This window comes from Narcine bancroftii, chromosome 14 (genome assembly GCF_036971445.1).
Source record: "Narcine bancroftii isolate sNarBan1 chromosome 14, sNarBan1.hap1, whole genome shotgun sequence".
Classification (NCBI taxonomy): domain Eukaryota; kingdom Metazoa; phylum Chordata; class Chondrichthyes; order Torpediniformes; family Narcinidae; genus Narcine; species Narcine bancroftii.
Window position 1 is genome coordinate 64,637,259 of NC_091482.1, and position 17,036 is coordinate 64,654,294.

Below are 17,036 nucleotides of genomic sequence, written 5' to 3' on the forward strand. Positions count from 1 at the left end.
CACCTCCTTCCTGGTGGTCGTAGTGTGAAGAGGGAATGGGCTAGCTGGTGAGGTTTCTTGAGGACAGAGGCTGCTTTAATCCTATTTTCCTGCCACAATCCGGGTATTCCCAGGTATGCCATTCCTACATTAGAATCCCCAAGGTAAAGATCATAATTTTGCCTGTATCTGTATTTCAGCCATTAGACCAGAATGTCGTATCACAGATCTCATAATTAATTTGATTTCCTCCTTGGGGGCAATTCAGATCATAAGCTTTCCTGGCCAAATTTCTTTCTTTCTTCATCTATAACCATATAACAATTAAAGTATAGAAACAGGCAATTTGGCCCTTCCTCTCCCACCTAGTCCCAATGACCCACACCCAGCCCATAACCCTCCACACCTATCTCGTCCATATACCTATCCAACTTTTCCTTAAATATTAAAATCGAACCTGCATCCTCCACTTCAGCCAGAAGCTCATTCCACACTCCCACCACCCTCTGAGTGAAGAAATACCCCCTCATGTTTCCCCTAAGCTTTTCCCCCTTCAACCTCAATCCATGTCCTCTTGTTTGAATCTCCCCCACTCTCCATGGAAAAAAGCCTGTCCACATTGACTCTAACTGTCCCCCTCATAATTTTAAATACCTCTATCTCCCCTCAATCTTCTACGCTCCAAGGAATAATGACTCAGCCTGCTCAATCTTTCCCTGTAACTCAAACCCTGAAACCCAGGCAACATTCTTGTAAATTTTATCTGCACTTTTTCCATTCTGTTTATAGCCTTCCTATAATTCGGCAACCAAAACTTCACATAATATTCCAAATTTGGCCTCACCAATGTCTTAATCAACTTCAACATGACATCCCAACTCCTGTATTCAAATCTCTGATTTATGAAGACCAACATACCAAATGCTTTCTTCACCACCTTCTCTACATGTGGCTCAACTTTCAGGGAATTATGTACCAGAATTCCTAAATCCCTATGATCTACAGGACTCCTCAATTGTTTACCAGTTGTATGACCATTGCTGATCAGTCCTACCAGAATGTAGCACCTCACATTTATCAGTATTAAACTCCAAAGTTCCTTCATGTAAATCCACCTGAGGTTGTTGTCCTTGAAAATGATAAAGGTTCATTTCTACCAATTCCTGTTTAATATTCAAGAAGGGAAAATAAACTTTAAATAGAAGGGATAATCAGACCTTCCTAAAAGGGTATGGAGTGTGGAGGACTGATATATGTAACATAGGAAAGCTGTTTCAGAAAATATAAAGGAACACTCCTAACATTATGTTAGGAACATTCCTAACATAATGTGTCTAGGTGGTGTGTAAGTAAAGCTTGCAGCTTGAAATGTTCAAATAGGGACAACATTTTAGCATTTAAATCAGTGTGTCCAACTCTATTTAATTATCCAACATAAAATTTGAAGAGATTCTGGATTAAGACCTTTTGTCAGTGTTATGTTTTATTTTCCTTAATCAAAATGGTCCCACATATTGTACATCAACTATCCAGACTGCACTTCTATAAAATATCAACTATCCATGCTATGCCAACACTTAAAGAAATCCACGCTCTGCAATAAAACTGAGGTTCAGTGGATTTATTTTGGTGCTGATGTTAAAGCACAGCATCGGTTTCCACATGCATGAGAATAATAATCTCCTTACCGTCTCTCCATATTATTTCTGAATTGCCAGGTAGTTCAAAATCAAGCCTTCACAATCAATAGAAATGCCCTCCAACTCAACATCAGGAGGCCCCCAGCATAAACTTCAGTGATTTCTTTGTAATGTCTGAAATTGGTCTGGATTGATTATAAGTGAACAAATAGAAGCTAGAAGGATCAGTGGGTCAGGTAGCATCCATGGATAAAAATGGTCAGTGAGTGCTTACTAAAGGATCTCGACCTGAAACATTGACTGATTGTTGCTATCCGTGGATGCTGCCTGGCATGTTGTTCCTGCAGTTTTTCTAAAACACTAGAACTCCAGCAAGTGCAGTTTTAGTGTTTCTCTAGACTGATCATATGCATTCTGTCATATTTGACTTGAGCAAATTTTATGACCACACAACAGTTTCATTGTTCTGATTACCTAATTCCCTCAAACAACTGCCACAACCTCCGCCTCCCAACTCACTCTGTCTGCTGCTGACCCCACATACACTCCTTTCTTGTTTCTAGATTATCCCTGCACATAGCTAAATGGGGCCTTTCTCATTTAACTCTCATCTTAAATCCCTGCAACTCCTCCATTTTTATTCCCTGGTTAAAGACATCCCTTAAAACAACCTTCAAAGACGGGCAGTTGCTCATCTGCCGTATCTCGTGTGCCTCCATGTCAGTTTATATTTGCAAATCTACCTGTCCGATGTTTATGGTCCATTCGGATACCAAGATTTAAAGTGAAATTAAGTCAATAACTATTAACTGTCCTGGTGAAAGAATTCCTGAGCATTTCTACTATTACTTGAGATAATTGAGCAAGAGACAGTAAGTTAACTCTTCTAATATCGCATTCAGTGGTAATTATTGTCCGATACGGTGATCAGAAAAGTGCAGTCACTGGAATTATACAGTGATTTACACAATTTTGCAGCTTTTCAGTTTGGTTCATGTATGGATGTTATATATTATGAATACCAACAAGAATTACTGATCAATTGACTTGCATAACAATACCAAATATGAGAGTGCATCCATTGAAAATTAAGAATTTTAATTTTTCCCTTTGTCACTTGCATTGGAACAAAATATTAGGAGTAAGTAGGCTAATGAGCCACTCAAATATACTTCTTTCATTTAGATCCAAGTTGATCTGCATCCCAAGGGTCGGCGCAGTTAGCCGTGATTAGTAAGGGATTGCTTAAGGTGGTATATGAGTGGAAAGGGAAGGTTGAGAATCACTGCTCTAAACCCAATTGTTACTGAAATATTTTGCTTGAGGAAAATTGTTATGGGCCCATTTCCTTCGGAGATATGAAACCATCCACGTCACGAGTAAATTAGGGATGATTAAAACAGTGGTTTTCAAACATTTTCTTTCTACCCACATACCATCTTAAGCAATCCCTTCCTAATCACAGAGCACTTACGGCATAGAAAGTACTTAAAGTGGTATGTGAATAGAAAGAAAAAGGTTGAGAACCATTAATGTAGTGGTTAGCGCAACGCTACTACAGTGCCATTGAGATGGATTTGAATCCAACGTTGTCTGTAAGGAGTTTGTATGCTCTACCTGTGTCTGCGTGGGTTTGTCCGGGTACTTTGGAATGAGCTTTGATTTCAAAAATGTACGTGGCAGGGGGGAAAGAGGGGGTAGGTTAGTAGGTTATTTGGGTGGCTCGCAGGCCAGAAGGGCCATGCTGTACGTCTCAATTTCAATTTTTAAATGTAAAAATTATCTGAATTTTGTCCAAAGTTGAAACGTTGGTTATCCTTTACTTTCTACGGATGCTGTTTGACCTGCTGAGTTTCTCCATCACATTTGTGTATTGCATTTGACCCCAGCACCAGAAAACTTTCTTGTTTAACTCTCATCTTATGTTATCATTTTTGTTTGGTATGCCTTTCTAAGTTTACAGGAAATATATATATTTATTTCAATCTTTAAAGCTCTAGTTCTTTTGCCAAACACACCCTTTTGCAGAAGAAAGTTCTGGTTGCCTTTGTGTTACAATGTACATTCTGAATTCTCCCTGAATGATCCAACTCCAATTTTAAGATACGTCTTCCTTGTCTTAGACTTCTGAACAAAAGAAAATAGTTAATTTTTATCTTTCCAATCAGTCCTCTCGCTCATTTAAATACCTTGATTGGGATCAAAACTAAATCATTAATGCAAGTCCTCTTACTTTATTTCTTTAAACTTTTGGAAATCATGTTTGCAAAAATTCCTCGAAGGTCAATATACCTTTATAATTTAACTGTTGAGAGTTGAATAACAATATACCTAAAATCAAAGCCTTTTTTTCTGGTTCCAGCTCCAAAAGCTATATTTGTGTTGATTCCATCTTGTATTTGAGCCACAAAATCATGAAAACTCTTTCTGAAATATTTCAAAAACAGCAATATTATTTTCTAATATTTAATATTTTATCTCTAATGTATAAACTGAACATGCATTGCCCAATACCATTGTTAGTTTTTTTTCCTACCTGTTAAAATATATATCTTTGTGTGAACCTTCCTCACCAAGAAATATGGAAACATTTATTTGTTCATCAAAATACGAATCCTTAATTCACTTGATCGCCATGGATAGATTTCTAACAGGAACATTTAGGTGATGACCAGGAAAGGAAATCGTGTCATTTTTTTTATTTTGCTTCTAGCCAGATACTGGGGCTAAATGTACATCCTTGCTTTCTGTTTTTGCTAAGATGAGAAAACAGCAACAATTAAGGGCTGAATATAACATTATCTTTTAAAATAAATTTTGAACAGTGAACTAACAAATAATATAATCTGAAAATTGCTGCAATTTGGTTTTGGGTATATAACTTGCTCTGCCACTAGAGTGAAGCACATATTCATCGGGGAGAAGTGAAAGGGGGTGGGGGTTGGGGGGGGGGGTGTTGCAGTAGTGGAATGGGAACAAAATCGAATTTGTCTTGTTAAGATGATCAATCAAGATTGACAAGTCCTTTACTTATACTATTTGTGACGTTCTTTTTTTGAAAACGATAGATTCCAATAAACCTTTTTTTAAGAATTTTCGGTGTGGTCAATCTGATAAATAATTAAATGAAACAAAGATTGCCAGATTATTTTAAAAGATTGACGCTTATGTTGTTGCATGCGGAGATTATTGGTAGTTTTATTTCTGTTTCCTTCTCCTTCTTCTTTCAATGCAATTGGTCAAGTAAAGTCACTGTATTCAGCAGAATTGGATAAGAAGATTAATGCCAGATAAATGAATGTTGGTTGCGATTGTTCCTTGGTTTAATGGGTACAAATCCACCAATGCTTCAGTTGGTTCATTGTTGTACCCAGCCATATCATGCCTTCCTTTCTTGGATCACCCAACCCATCACCTCCCATTTTTACTGGCCAAACACAGGGCCAATAGAACACAATTTAAAGTAGCTTTCTAATAAAATTCACCACCCAAAATACATGTGGCCTATTTTGATCAAAATTCATAACAGCATTTTTTATTGGTTCTTCACTGATGATACATGTTCTTATTTGAAAGTAAAAGATTAAATCTGAAATAAATTATTTTCCTTTCAATAATATTTTAAATTTTACTCTTGCAATTTAGACTTCACTAATTTTGGCAACAGATTTCTGTGTTACTGCATGTAATAGAATTAATTGATTTCCTGGTAATTCAAATGGTTAGCAAATGAATGTTTAAATGGACAAGCTCTTAATGCTTATATATTATTTGTAGTTTTGATCTTATATATTATACTTTATACATTTTACCATATCTCTGTCTATATTATCAGTATTTTAATGGTTAAGGGCAAAATGGAATCAGTTTTTTTAAAATAAAAAAATCTTACTCGGGGTTTTGAGCTCTTTTCCATCATTTTCAGCTGCTAATTTTTGGTGTCAGTCTCATTTCTTTCAAATGATTCATTTTTAACAAATTTGTAAATGGCCCTGATTTGTTCTGCAATTTAGTCAATTACTGTTTCAGCCTGCAAGCCACCTGGGAGACGGAACATACATGGCCTGAAGGTAATAATTTCAATAATTGTTTCAGTAAAGTTGGGAATGGATTTGTAATGCTGTGTTCCAGTTATTGAAATGTCATCTGAAAACCTTGGCTCTTCAAACTCTGACAAGCAGGGGGTCTCTTGTTATACAAAGTAGGGAATATTTCCCATGATTTAATCACACAGCTGTGAATTATTTTCTTATTTCCATTGAAGCAATTAGAGTTACAAAATAGGTTACCGCTTTTAATTTTTTTTTATATTAAAAGGTGGTTAAATTTTTGTAATGTATATTTTAATGAGGGATGGAAAGTGATATGATTAAGAAATTATACTCATTATACAAATTTCCAGAGCTCTAAAGGAAATAAAATGATTTCACTGCTTTCAGGCAAATTTTTACTGAGTTCATCACCTGTTGCGTATGTGATGTACTGGAAATGCTGGAAAATTGAGAGAACAATGGTGCAGGAGGTAGTCGTGTGTTTTACTATTTAAATTCATGAAAAAGAAAGAAAACGATACAACCAAATTTGTCATGCAATGGAATGATTTTTCTCTTCCCATTTAAAACATTGATTTTTAATAGCATTAAATTGCCCTGTATACCCTTCCACTTGGAATGGAAAAAATATTCCCACTCCTAATAACACCAATTCAGTAATTATTGGATAATTGGAGAAGATGTATTATTACAGATATAATGAGATCTGTATTAAATAGATGGCAAACTTACTCTGCTCTGTTGAAAGCAAACTGTAGTATTGAGGTTAGAAAAGGTGGTCAAATATTTTGTTTAATTTCTCATTCTTCAGTTACTGCGTATAACTGGGTGGATGATGAAACAGTGTCGGGTAGAATGACATGTGAGTGATTTAGATAGGAATGACTTTTTTTTTCCTCCTCACTGTGAGGCGAAGTCACCCTGTGTTCTGAACAATATCTGCTTTTGCATCAAGAATATGTCCAATACACCTCACATCTTAGTCTGCTTTTTACAAAAGGAACCAAAAAAATATTTGGAAGGATGAAAGCCTGTGTCAGTGAGAAGTATTTGAGCTATCCCTTCTTGGCACATTATAAACTGATATTAAAAAGCAGCAGTTGGAGTAAATATTTGAAGAGGGAAACAGAAATTAACAATTTAGGTTTATGGCCTTCCATGAGAACTGAAAAAGTTGGAAATAAATGAAAGATGAGCATAATTGTTCCGCATTCGCTAAAGATCAATAACTTAATTCTGTTAATGATCCTGATTAACTGTTTTGAAAAGAACTGGAACACAACTAATGTTATCTCTGATTATTTCCCATGTTTATAAAATATAAATTACAGTGTAATTGTTTGAAGTGCAGAGCAGATATTACTAAGAAATAAAGTTTTGAGTATAACTATTCCATGGAACTGAAATTAAGGTTCTGATTCTGATAGTGGGTTTACCCGTTGACTAATTTTTTTCCCTTGTGTGTGCTTATTGAACTATTGCGTGTTCCCAACATTTCTCACATCTTGAATTCTTCGGTACTTTTGCAGATATTTCATTTCATTTGTTTAGAAACTGGAGCTTTTTGGGGCCTTTTCTGTAGATGAGCTCACTGAGGGATGAGATAGTCCAATGTATAGCTCCTCGGTAAATCAAAGAATTTGCTGATCTTCAGTCAGATAATTTGTTCCCATTTTCAAATAAATGTTAAAAATTTGCCTTTCCTTTTGTCCATTTTTGTCTAAACTGTACATTGTGCAGTCATAATCCAGTTTCCAGGGAACTTTTCATCCCTTTATCCAGATTATTCATCCCAGAAGCGGACTTATTTTAACTGCTCCTGCAGCTAGAAAATCTCCAGAGCTTTCCAATAAAATGCATCACCAGCACCATGGAGAAGGACATTCTTGAAATAAATGTAAATTACAAAAAAATTGTAAATGTTCAAAATCTTCATCTACTGGAGATTGAACAGTTGAAGTGCTATTGCCAACCTGTTCTCTTTCCAGATGCTGGTAAGTATGTGAACTTCCAGCTTTTTCTACATTTATTTTAAATGTAGATGTCTCTTCTGAGGATACATATCAAAATGAATTTGCCTTTACAGAATTTTTGAAGCTATTATCCTGTCCTTGCCCTTTGTCTTTCATTTGGTAGAACATGGAAACACTAATACTCATGCCTCCGTGTTGCTAAAATGGTGTCCATGTCGTGACTAAGAGTCTTGCTTGACGAAAAATCCAATGATTTAATGAGCAATCTCAGTTGAAATAAATCTTTGCTGCTTTAGTTTAAGAAATGAATGGCATAATGATTTCCTTTTGGCAATAACACATATTTCCCAGAATGGAATCAGAAAATTAGGCTAGATAAATTGTTTCGTTCTTCAAATTCATGTTGATCTATCATCCAATTGTATTGTACAACCCAACAAAACTGTGTTCCCCAGACCTCAGTATAACACACTCCAAACATACATATAGACAAAATGCACATACAGGCAAACGATATATGTGCACAATACATGTATACATACATTAAAATAAATGAATATCATTGTTGAATCAATAGTTGAGTCATGGAGGGTTTGTATGAGCAGTAGATCAGTCATTCAAAAGTCTCCCTGCCAGTGGGAAGAACCTCTTTTTCACTCTGATGGCTCTGATAGTCCTGTATCTTTCCTGACGGGAGTAGCTGGAAGATGTTGCATGCTGGGGGGTGGTAGGGGTCCTTACTGACTTTGCGAGCCCTCTTTGGACAACTATGGTTAACATTTCACGTGTTGCAATATCAACAATCCTTTGTAAATGTGGGAATGGGCCTGAGACTTAAAAACCTCTGGGTCAGAAGTTCTCTACTAACCTGCCCTACGATATAACAAAATCGTTTAACTTCAAGGCCCACTCCGAGACTATGGAAAATGCAGACAGCTTCCAACATCTATGGAGCAACTCTCAGGGAAGGCAGACATTGACAATGAAATCCCTGTAACTATTACATCAGTACAGTCATTGGTGATGCAAGGCAAAGATTGTTTGAAGCCCAAGATCCATAATGTGCCCTCATGTATGACTCTACAATTCGGATTAACTATGTCAGCACTTCAAGTTTGGAACCACCTCTGCAAAATGCTCTAAATCCACCAGCACGATAAAATAACCAAGCGACTCTCCTAGAAATGAGGCCCAAATTACACCTAGATCTCTCTCTAATAGCCAGACCTCATCATTTGAATGACCAACTCCAACCCTTCTCTGAAGCTCAAAGGGAAGAGGGTACTCGATTTTTCAGATGTTCTCAAAACTTTGCTGGGAGAGTGATGCAATGGAATTTCTGGCCCACGACTAGTCAGAATGGAGATGGCATTGATAAAGGGTATACGGTAGCCGTGTAAGTGATAGAAGGAACGCTACCAATCTGACCCATCTGTGTACACTCTGCATGTCCCACATTGGCCTTGTTAGCTACATTGAAACCCACGGACTGAGAAGCTAGACCTCATCAAACCTAAATGACTAGTTAAGGAAAAGCAGCAGCAGATGTGCCATTTAATATGAAAGGGAATGACTTAACTTAAGCGATTATAAATGTAATTATTTGAACATTTTATAGTGAGCCAGTGTTTCTGTTAAACCTGATCATAGTCATCATTTCTGCTCTGCTCTTCTATAAATGGTGTGCACGTGCACTCTGTACTCTGTGGCATGCAGTATGATACATCAGTCCAGTGGCATGCCGTGATCCTGACTATCCAGATGCCTTAATTCCCTACATTCACAGTGAGATCCGCAATGGGGATTCAAGACTCGTGTGTGAGTGATGGAGCCTGCCTCTTGAAGCCAACTGACTGTAATTCCCCAGGACTTGGTGTCACGCATGACCCAAGGTCTGAAAAGTAGTGTCGTTAGATATATGAAACATTCTGTTTTTCATCTTCCAAAATGCTGTCATTCTAGAACAATTCACGTAGATTGGAAGATAGGGGCTATAACCCCTATGACTCGAGGAAGAAAGAAAATGGTGAAAAGTAGGCCTGGCATCAGTAGTACGGAAAACACAGTAAGGAAGTGTTGACGTGAACCATAGAAAATGGTAATAGGAGTGAGCAAAGTCAACAGATTAACGAAAGAGAAATCACATTTGATATTTCTGTTAAGAGTTTCTTTAAGGATAGGTGGTCAACACAACTGATTTGGTGACTTTAGACTTTATTATCAAAGTGCCAAAAAGAGATTATCAAACAAAATGACATGAGGAGGGGTGTACTTCTGAAGGAGGGAGTACAGTGCAGCGATGTTTGACCAGATTGATTTGAGATATCATAGGTCTATTGTACGAGGATAGATTAAGCCGAGTAGATCTATATTCTTGATTTCGAAAGAATGAGAGGTGACTATCATTGAAGACTGGCAGCATTTTATAGCTGAGCTGTGTAGTTGAGGTTTTCCTTGGCTGAGATATTCAGAATCAAGGATCACAAGCACGTAGGGGATGAATATTCACAGCAGAGGAGAGGAGAGAAGGTGAGCAGTGAATCTTCCGAGCTCTCTGCACCTGATGACTGTGGTAGCTCAGACTGACTGTTCAAAACAATGATTCACAGGCAAAATATCAGCAATGATTGTATTGAAAAGCAGAGCAGACAGAAGAAGCTTGAAAAATTTTATCCTCCTACTTATACATTGATGGAAACTTGTAACATTCACCATTTAGTCTTTTTATGCCATTTTTTTCAAGATACAGGTGGAAAAGACTTTATTGGTATCCACAATCCCTGACCACTCCTCAAAATTTGTCATTGCTTCCAGAGGCATCTCACCAGCAAATTCATTTAAAGCTGGTGAGCAATGTTAGAATAAGAAGGAAGCTATAAATTAAATGCAATGGAAGGTTTTGTAAAATCTAAGATTAAAAATGCATGCTGATGCGGTTTTAGGCATGTTTTGTGCAATGGTATTCATCATTCAATTGTAGCATTGAGTATTGATTTTTCTCATTTCTGTAAAGACTTGCTTTAGAATGCTAACGTCACGTGCGAATAGAGATCACACAACTATCCACAGACCTAGCAACAAGCCAATTAACCTTTGGATGGAAATGAAAAATCTATGGTAAATTACAGGTTAATTAGAATGCTGTCCTCAGCCCGTGAATGACTGATAAAAACTCCTTATCCGCCTGCAGGTAAATACACGGGCAGGGTCCTCTAATAATAGCTGCCCAGCAGTCACAGAAGGCCTTCCGAACAATAGGTAAGAGTCAAGAGCAGAATCAAGAACGGTTTATGAGATATGTTCGCTGTGTGATAACTAGTGATGCTAGATTTAAAACTGTTATACTGTATAATTTGAGAAGTGTTTCTGCTGGGAATTCTTCACAAAAATGAGAGGAACACAATTATAAAAAGCAAATGATAGTGGAATTAATATTCATCATTTCTTCTAACATCTCATAACTAATAACATAAAAAATATCTGAAATTTGCTACTCTGTTTTCTCAATTTCAAGATATGTTGATAGTATTGATATTATATTTAAATTAGTTTCAAACTTAAGTGACAAAGTGCAAATTATTTAATAAATTTGCATTAAAATTTGAAGCATTTTTCCTTTTATTGGATTTTTCACTTCCCTCCTCTCTTCAAGTAGGAATGTAGTTTCATGGGTACGTACTGCCACTGGTATCTGGCCCAAGTTGGGGAGTTATAAACCAGTGCTTATCATCACTTAGCTGTAGTCCTGCTGGTATCTAGTCTTGCCTGGTGCAGGACATATGGAATACCAGGAGCCCAAGGTGTATTTCAAACTTCTGTAGTGCTAGAAAAAAAAACCTAAAAATTGGAACCCTTGTTACCATTGTTCAGATTTCAAAGTCTCCCTGCCTTAGTCACTATGATTTAGCATAGCTCAGTTTTACACTTATCTACGAATTAAGTCTCAGTGGAAGCTATTTTCTTAAATAGCATTAGCGTGAACTTTGCCATCAGTAGAAGCAACTACACTTGGTTACTGCTGCCCAGTAGCTGCGAAGTCGTCAAATCGGATGAGGAGCCCACATCAAAAAAACTCTCACTGGAAGCTGGAGGTGTAAACTTGATACATAAACAGTATTTCAAAGTCTAGGATATTTTGAAACATTTGAAAGAATCACAATCCACCTAATGTATGATTAACTTTTAGGATCAGAATATTTGCAAAGGAGTAATTATGGCTTTTATTGCCTGTGGAACCTTTTACTTTGAGAATCGAAGCAGTGCATTTCAAGGGTCCCTTTCATTTCAATTGTGTAACATTAACAAAAGGTGATAGCTTCACTGTAATTACAATTCATTTTGTTTATCTCTATTTAGACCAATGGGGAAGGATCACTAATGTTAACATCTTGGGCAATGTTTGTAATTACATGATCAAGTTCTGTAATTTACGTGTGAAGTATAATCAATATTTATGATCTTTTGATAACTTTTGTTTCAGCTTGAAGAAGTCATCTGCTGAACTTAAGAAAATACTGGCAAATGGACAGGTGAGTGTTGGAAGCTACATGCAAATAAAATAACAGCTTCATTGATGCGTAATTTTTTACAAAGCAGCTGTGAATAATAGTGAGCTTATGAAGCTTTTTGTAAATTACAGGTTCATTTTATGTTCCGGTTGCTGCCTGAATATAAAGTATAATTGCCTTACTTGACAAACACTAAGTTATGAGCAATCAGTTTTGTATTTGTGTTCGGCCCATGAACCACTGAAAACATTATCCAAATTCAACTCTTGTCTCGGCCAGACTTCCATCTTCCACCTCCATAAATTTCAGCTCCTGAATCCACCGACCACTGATCTCTTTCCATTTTTGATGGCACACAGTATTTAGTTTACAATGTAAATCTTTGATGTGGTATAAAGAATAATGCACTGATTACAAAGTGGAATGGAAGTAATATGTAGAAATAAAGTTTGAACTATCAAATGTTTTTATCTAGGCCGTGCATTGTGTTTCAGACAGCAGAAATAGTTTAATGATGTGCTCACTACAAGAGTCCCCTTTGTGCTGTTTTACCTATATATATTTTTTTTTATTTGCTTCTTCAATTTCAAAAACATTTTTAGGGAGAAGTTATAAAGATATTTGTAGCTTTAATAACAACTTTCTCCCACGATATACAGTAAACCCCCACCCCCTGGAATCCAGCCATTATCGGGATTGGTAGATGTCGGATAAGTGAATTTGCCGGTTGCTTGAGATTGCGTGTTTGGCAAACTAACTGCTAAGGGATGCTAATTTTAAACCTCCATATAGTTTACCTATTTATTTCCGTGATTTTGCTTGAGGCTGCTGGTTGAATGAATTCCAGATAACAGGGATAAACCTATTAATGGAATGAGCAGAATTGTTATTATGCCAACATCATCACCAAGCTGGAAGAGGAGGACTACAGTGCACAGATTTATTCTTTGGCTTGGCTTCGCGGACGAAGATTTATGGAGGGGGTAAAAGTCCACGTCAGCTGCAGGCTCGTTTGTGGCTGACAAGTCCGATGCGGGACAGGCAGACACGGTTGCAGCGGCTGCAGGGGAAAATTGGTTGGTTGGGGTTGGGTGTTGGGTTTTTCCTCCTTTGCCTTTTGTCAGTGAGGTGGGCTCTGCGGTCTTCTTCAAAGGAGGTTGCTGCCCGCCGAACTGTGAGGCGCCAAGATGCACGGTTTGAGGCGATATCAGCCCACTGGCGGTGGTCAATGTGGCAGGCACCAAGAGGTTTCTTTAGGCAGTCCTTGTACCTTTTCTTTGGTGCACCTCTGTCACGGTGGCCAGTGGAGAGCTCGCCATATAACACGATCTTGGGAAGGCGATGGTCCTCCATTCTGGAGACGTGACCCATCCAGCGCTTTTTTTAAATGCAGGAAGGAATGTCTTCCCAGATAAGAGATGTAATAGTTTAATTTTTTCTTGAGAAAAAGGACAAAAATGAGCAAATAGTTGGGTCAATGAGAAAAGGTTTGTCGAGAAGGTGTATTTTGTGCAGAGTCTTCAAGGAGATGGAAGTGCATGTTGGGAGGTAATTCCAAAACTTATGACGCACTCTGCAAGTCGGCAGTAATACCGTGAATTGACTTGAAGTGAAAGAGCCCAGAGTTGTAAGAATATAAAGTTCTTGGTCTATTGGAGGTCATTCTCGAAAGTGAGGCTTTAGGTCTTGGAGAGAGATTCACTAAAGAATGATATTTTCAATGCTTCATCGGAGGTCAGCATGTGTATAGATGATTGGTAAGAAGAATTGATGAGGTTCAGAATTCTTGGAAAAGTTTTGGATGAGGAATTTGAAGAACAGGATGCTGACTGAGTGAGTATCTGTTCGGTCACATAAGTAAAAGCTGAATATTTTAAAACTGTATATATCTCAAACTGTTCTGCAGCATTTTCACCATCGACATGTATTTGTGGTTAGATTGTTGTATGATGAGTGTTCAACAATAGGTTAACAAATGTGATAAAATTACTAATTTAATACAATCATAAATTGATTGAAAATAATTAGATAAATGGTCCTTAGAAATAGTAGCAGATGTAGGCCATTTAATCCTTTGAGCCTGCTCCACCATTGATCATGGATGATCTTTTCCATCAATGCCATTCTGTTAAACTAGGGCAGAAGGAACTTAGGTATTGGATCATCCACACGAAAGTTTCTGAAATGTTTTTTGTTCTTTTTTCCCTGATGAAAGGTTTTGTCCCAAAATGTTGACCATTACCTTCCTTGGATACTGCCTGATCCGCTGAGTTCCTCTAGCATTTTGTGTGTTTCGCCATTTCATTGCCTGTACATTTCCTTTCTCCACTTGACTTGCAACCAAGGAGATGTAACACTTGTCCATTTCCTCTTTATACACAATAGCCCAAGGCTCTAACAGTTCTTTTATGGAGTTAGTGATTGACATTCCCTTGCTCACAGTGTAATCCTCCTTGCATTGGAGAAAGCAAGCATAGGTTATTGACTGATCTTTCTTAAACTATGACTCCTTGCTCTTTTATCCTAGTTCTTTAAATCTCTGTTACTGCTTTTTGTCATGCTTCTTTGGCACAATATAGAGCGTAAAGGTGGTGAGAAAACTTCAGAGCTAAGGGCAATAGTTGAAGGCAGATGCATCTTTGCTGGTACAAAACACTCAAGATCTAACATTGTAGAGATCTTAGCATTTTAGATGTTTCAAAATCATATTGAAAGATAGCACTTGATATTTTAATGAGGCTTTCTATTTGATCCTGTGCCAAATATTAAACTTTATATTCTCTAAGTTTGTGTAAAATTGTATATCTCTACCTCAGAAGATTTCCTTCTCTGAAGGCCACTAGGAAACTAGGAGAAGTTTTCAACAGTCCCACACTTTCATCTTTACTGTTATTGAGAATATACCTAATTTACTCAATTAGTCGAATTCACATTACCCAGTTGAGGTGGGATTCAAACCTACGTTTGGATTAGTGATCTAGTAGTTTCACCATTACATTCTCATTCCCCTTTTTCTGTGGTGGCTTGGTTGTTCTTTCTGTTTTCTTTCCTCTCATTTTCAATAGCTAAATAAGATTTCATAATTATTGCTTGAAAATCAGAATACTAATCAAAAGTTCCCTACATTAATGAATTGTCTACATCTGGTTGGCACATTTAGCTTGTAAATCACCGAACAATAGGGGATGAGTTCAAGCCTTTATTCTTTGTGGAAGTATTTAGGTTCTGCTAAATTGCTCAATAATAATTCAGCATAATGGCAGAATAACGTTTTCCTTGATGTAATGCCGAGAAGCCCCATCTTGGTATTGTGATAGAAAATTAAAAGTAGAAACACTAAATTGGCACATTGTGTTAAAAGTGCGCACGATATCGCTGAGCAATACACAGAGGGCAACCTTGATTAGCATAGCTCATGATTAGCCTAGCAATTAGCTCAACGCTGTTGCAACACCAGCAACCTGAGCTCAAATCGGGTGCTGTCTGTTCGTAAGGAGTTTTTACGATCTCCCCACATCTGCGTGGGTCTCCTCCAGTTTCCTCCCATCCTTCAAAATCGTATTAATTGGGTGTAATTTGGCAGCGTGGGCTTGTGAGCCTGTTACCATGCTGTATGTCTAAATTTAAATTTAAAATATAAAGTGCTGGAGACCCTCAGCAGGTCACACAGCAGCTATAGAAAATAAAGGGTAAACAACATTTTGGGCCTGAGCCCTTCGTCAAGGTATAATCAAAAAGCAGGCGAGCGCCTGAATAAAAAGGTGGGATAAGCAGAGAAGAGGAGGGAGGAAAGGACAGGGGGAGGAGGACAGGCCAACAGGTAGGAGGTAATAGGTGGATATAGGAGGGAGGATAGAAGAGAAAAAAGCAGAGAAGTGATAGGGCGAGGGGATAGCTCTGAATGAAGAAGGAAAGGAAGTGGGGTGGGGAGCTATAGACAAAGAGACAGAGGGATAGGTGAAGAGAGAAACGGGGGGAGGGGTTTAACAGAAGCTGGAGGTCTGTGTAAATGCTGTCTAGTTGGAGAGTGGTGAGACCCACATTTAGAGTATTGTGTGCAATTCTGGTTGCCCAGCTCTAGGAAGGAATCCCCTAAGCTGGAAAGAGTGCAGAAAGATTCACGAAGATATTGCCAGGGCTGAATTTATAAGGAGAGACTGGATATGCTGGGATTTGCTGGGCGTAGGTTTAAAATAAGAAGCGAAAGATTTAAATGAGGCCAGATGACCACCTTTTTCACACAGAGGTGTTATGTTTATGGAATGACCTGCCAAAGGAAGTGGGACAGGCAAGTGCACAATCACAATGTTCCAGAGACATTCGAACACATTCAAGGATAGGAATGGTTTAGGGGAATAGGCAAATGGGACGAGCTTAGATAGACAACTTAGTCAGCATGGATGGGTAGGGCTCAAGGGCCTGTTTTCGTGCTGTAAAACTCTGTGACTCTAAATGTTGGAAATGCTTAATGATCTGACAAAATGTGAGGAAGCCAAGGTTTCAGCTGCAGGACCCTTCATCAGGTTGTTACACATAGATCAACTGATAAAGGGGCATCGATGTGAAACATTAACACATTCTCTTTCTCTGCACACGCCGGATGACCTGCTGAGTATTTCCAGTGTTTACCGTTCATTTTGAATTCTGCGGTTTTTGAATGTCATAGAAAATTAAAATTTAACATGCTTGGTTATCATACATGACTTGTGGAACATGGAGTGGTTTTGACGGAGATTCCTAGTCTAGGAACAGTGAAAGCAAATGATAAAAAGAAAAAATAGGTGAAAATTGAGCATGATGGTTTGAGTTGGAAAATCATACTTTCTTTATTGCTCTTTCAGGTCTAATCAAGTTCCAAATATGGCTTTGTGCTAACTTCATATA

General features: G+C 37.7%; 1 protein-coding gene across 20 annotated transcripts in view; it reads left to right on the forward strand.

Annotated features, from left to right (window-relative positions):
* map2k5 (mitogen-activated protein kinase kinase 5) overlaps nucleotides 1-17,036 on the forward strand; it is a 241,798-nt gene that overhangs the window by 63,694 nt on the left and 161,068 nt on the right. For all 20 annotated transcript variants that reach the window (XM_069910483.1, XM_069910481.1, XM_069910485.1 and 17 more), the window contains 3 exons: nucleotides 5,649-5,689; nucleotides 10,835-10,902; nucleotides 12,125-12,173. In XM_069910483.1, coding sequence (XP_069766584.1) covers nucleotides 5,649-5,689; nucleotides 10,835-10,902; nucleotides 12,125-12,173 — 158 coding nt within the window. The remainder of the gene's footprint in view (nucleotides 1-5,648; nucleotides 5,690-10,834; nucleotides 10,903-12,124; nucleotides 12,174-17,036) is intronic.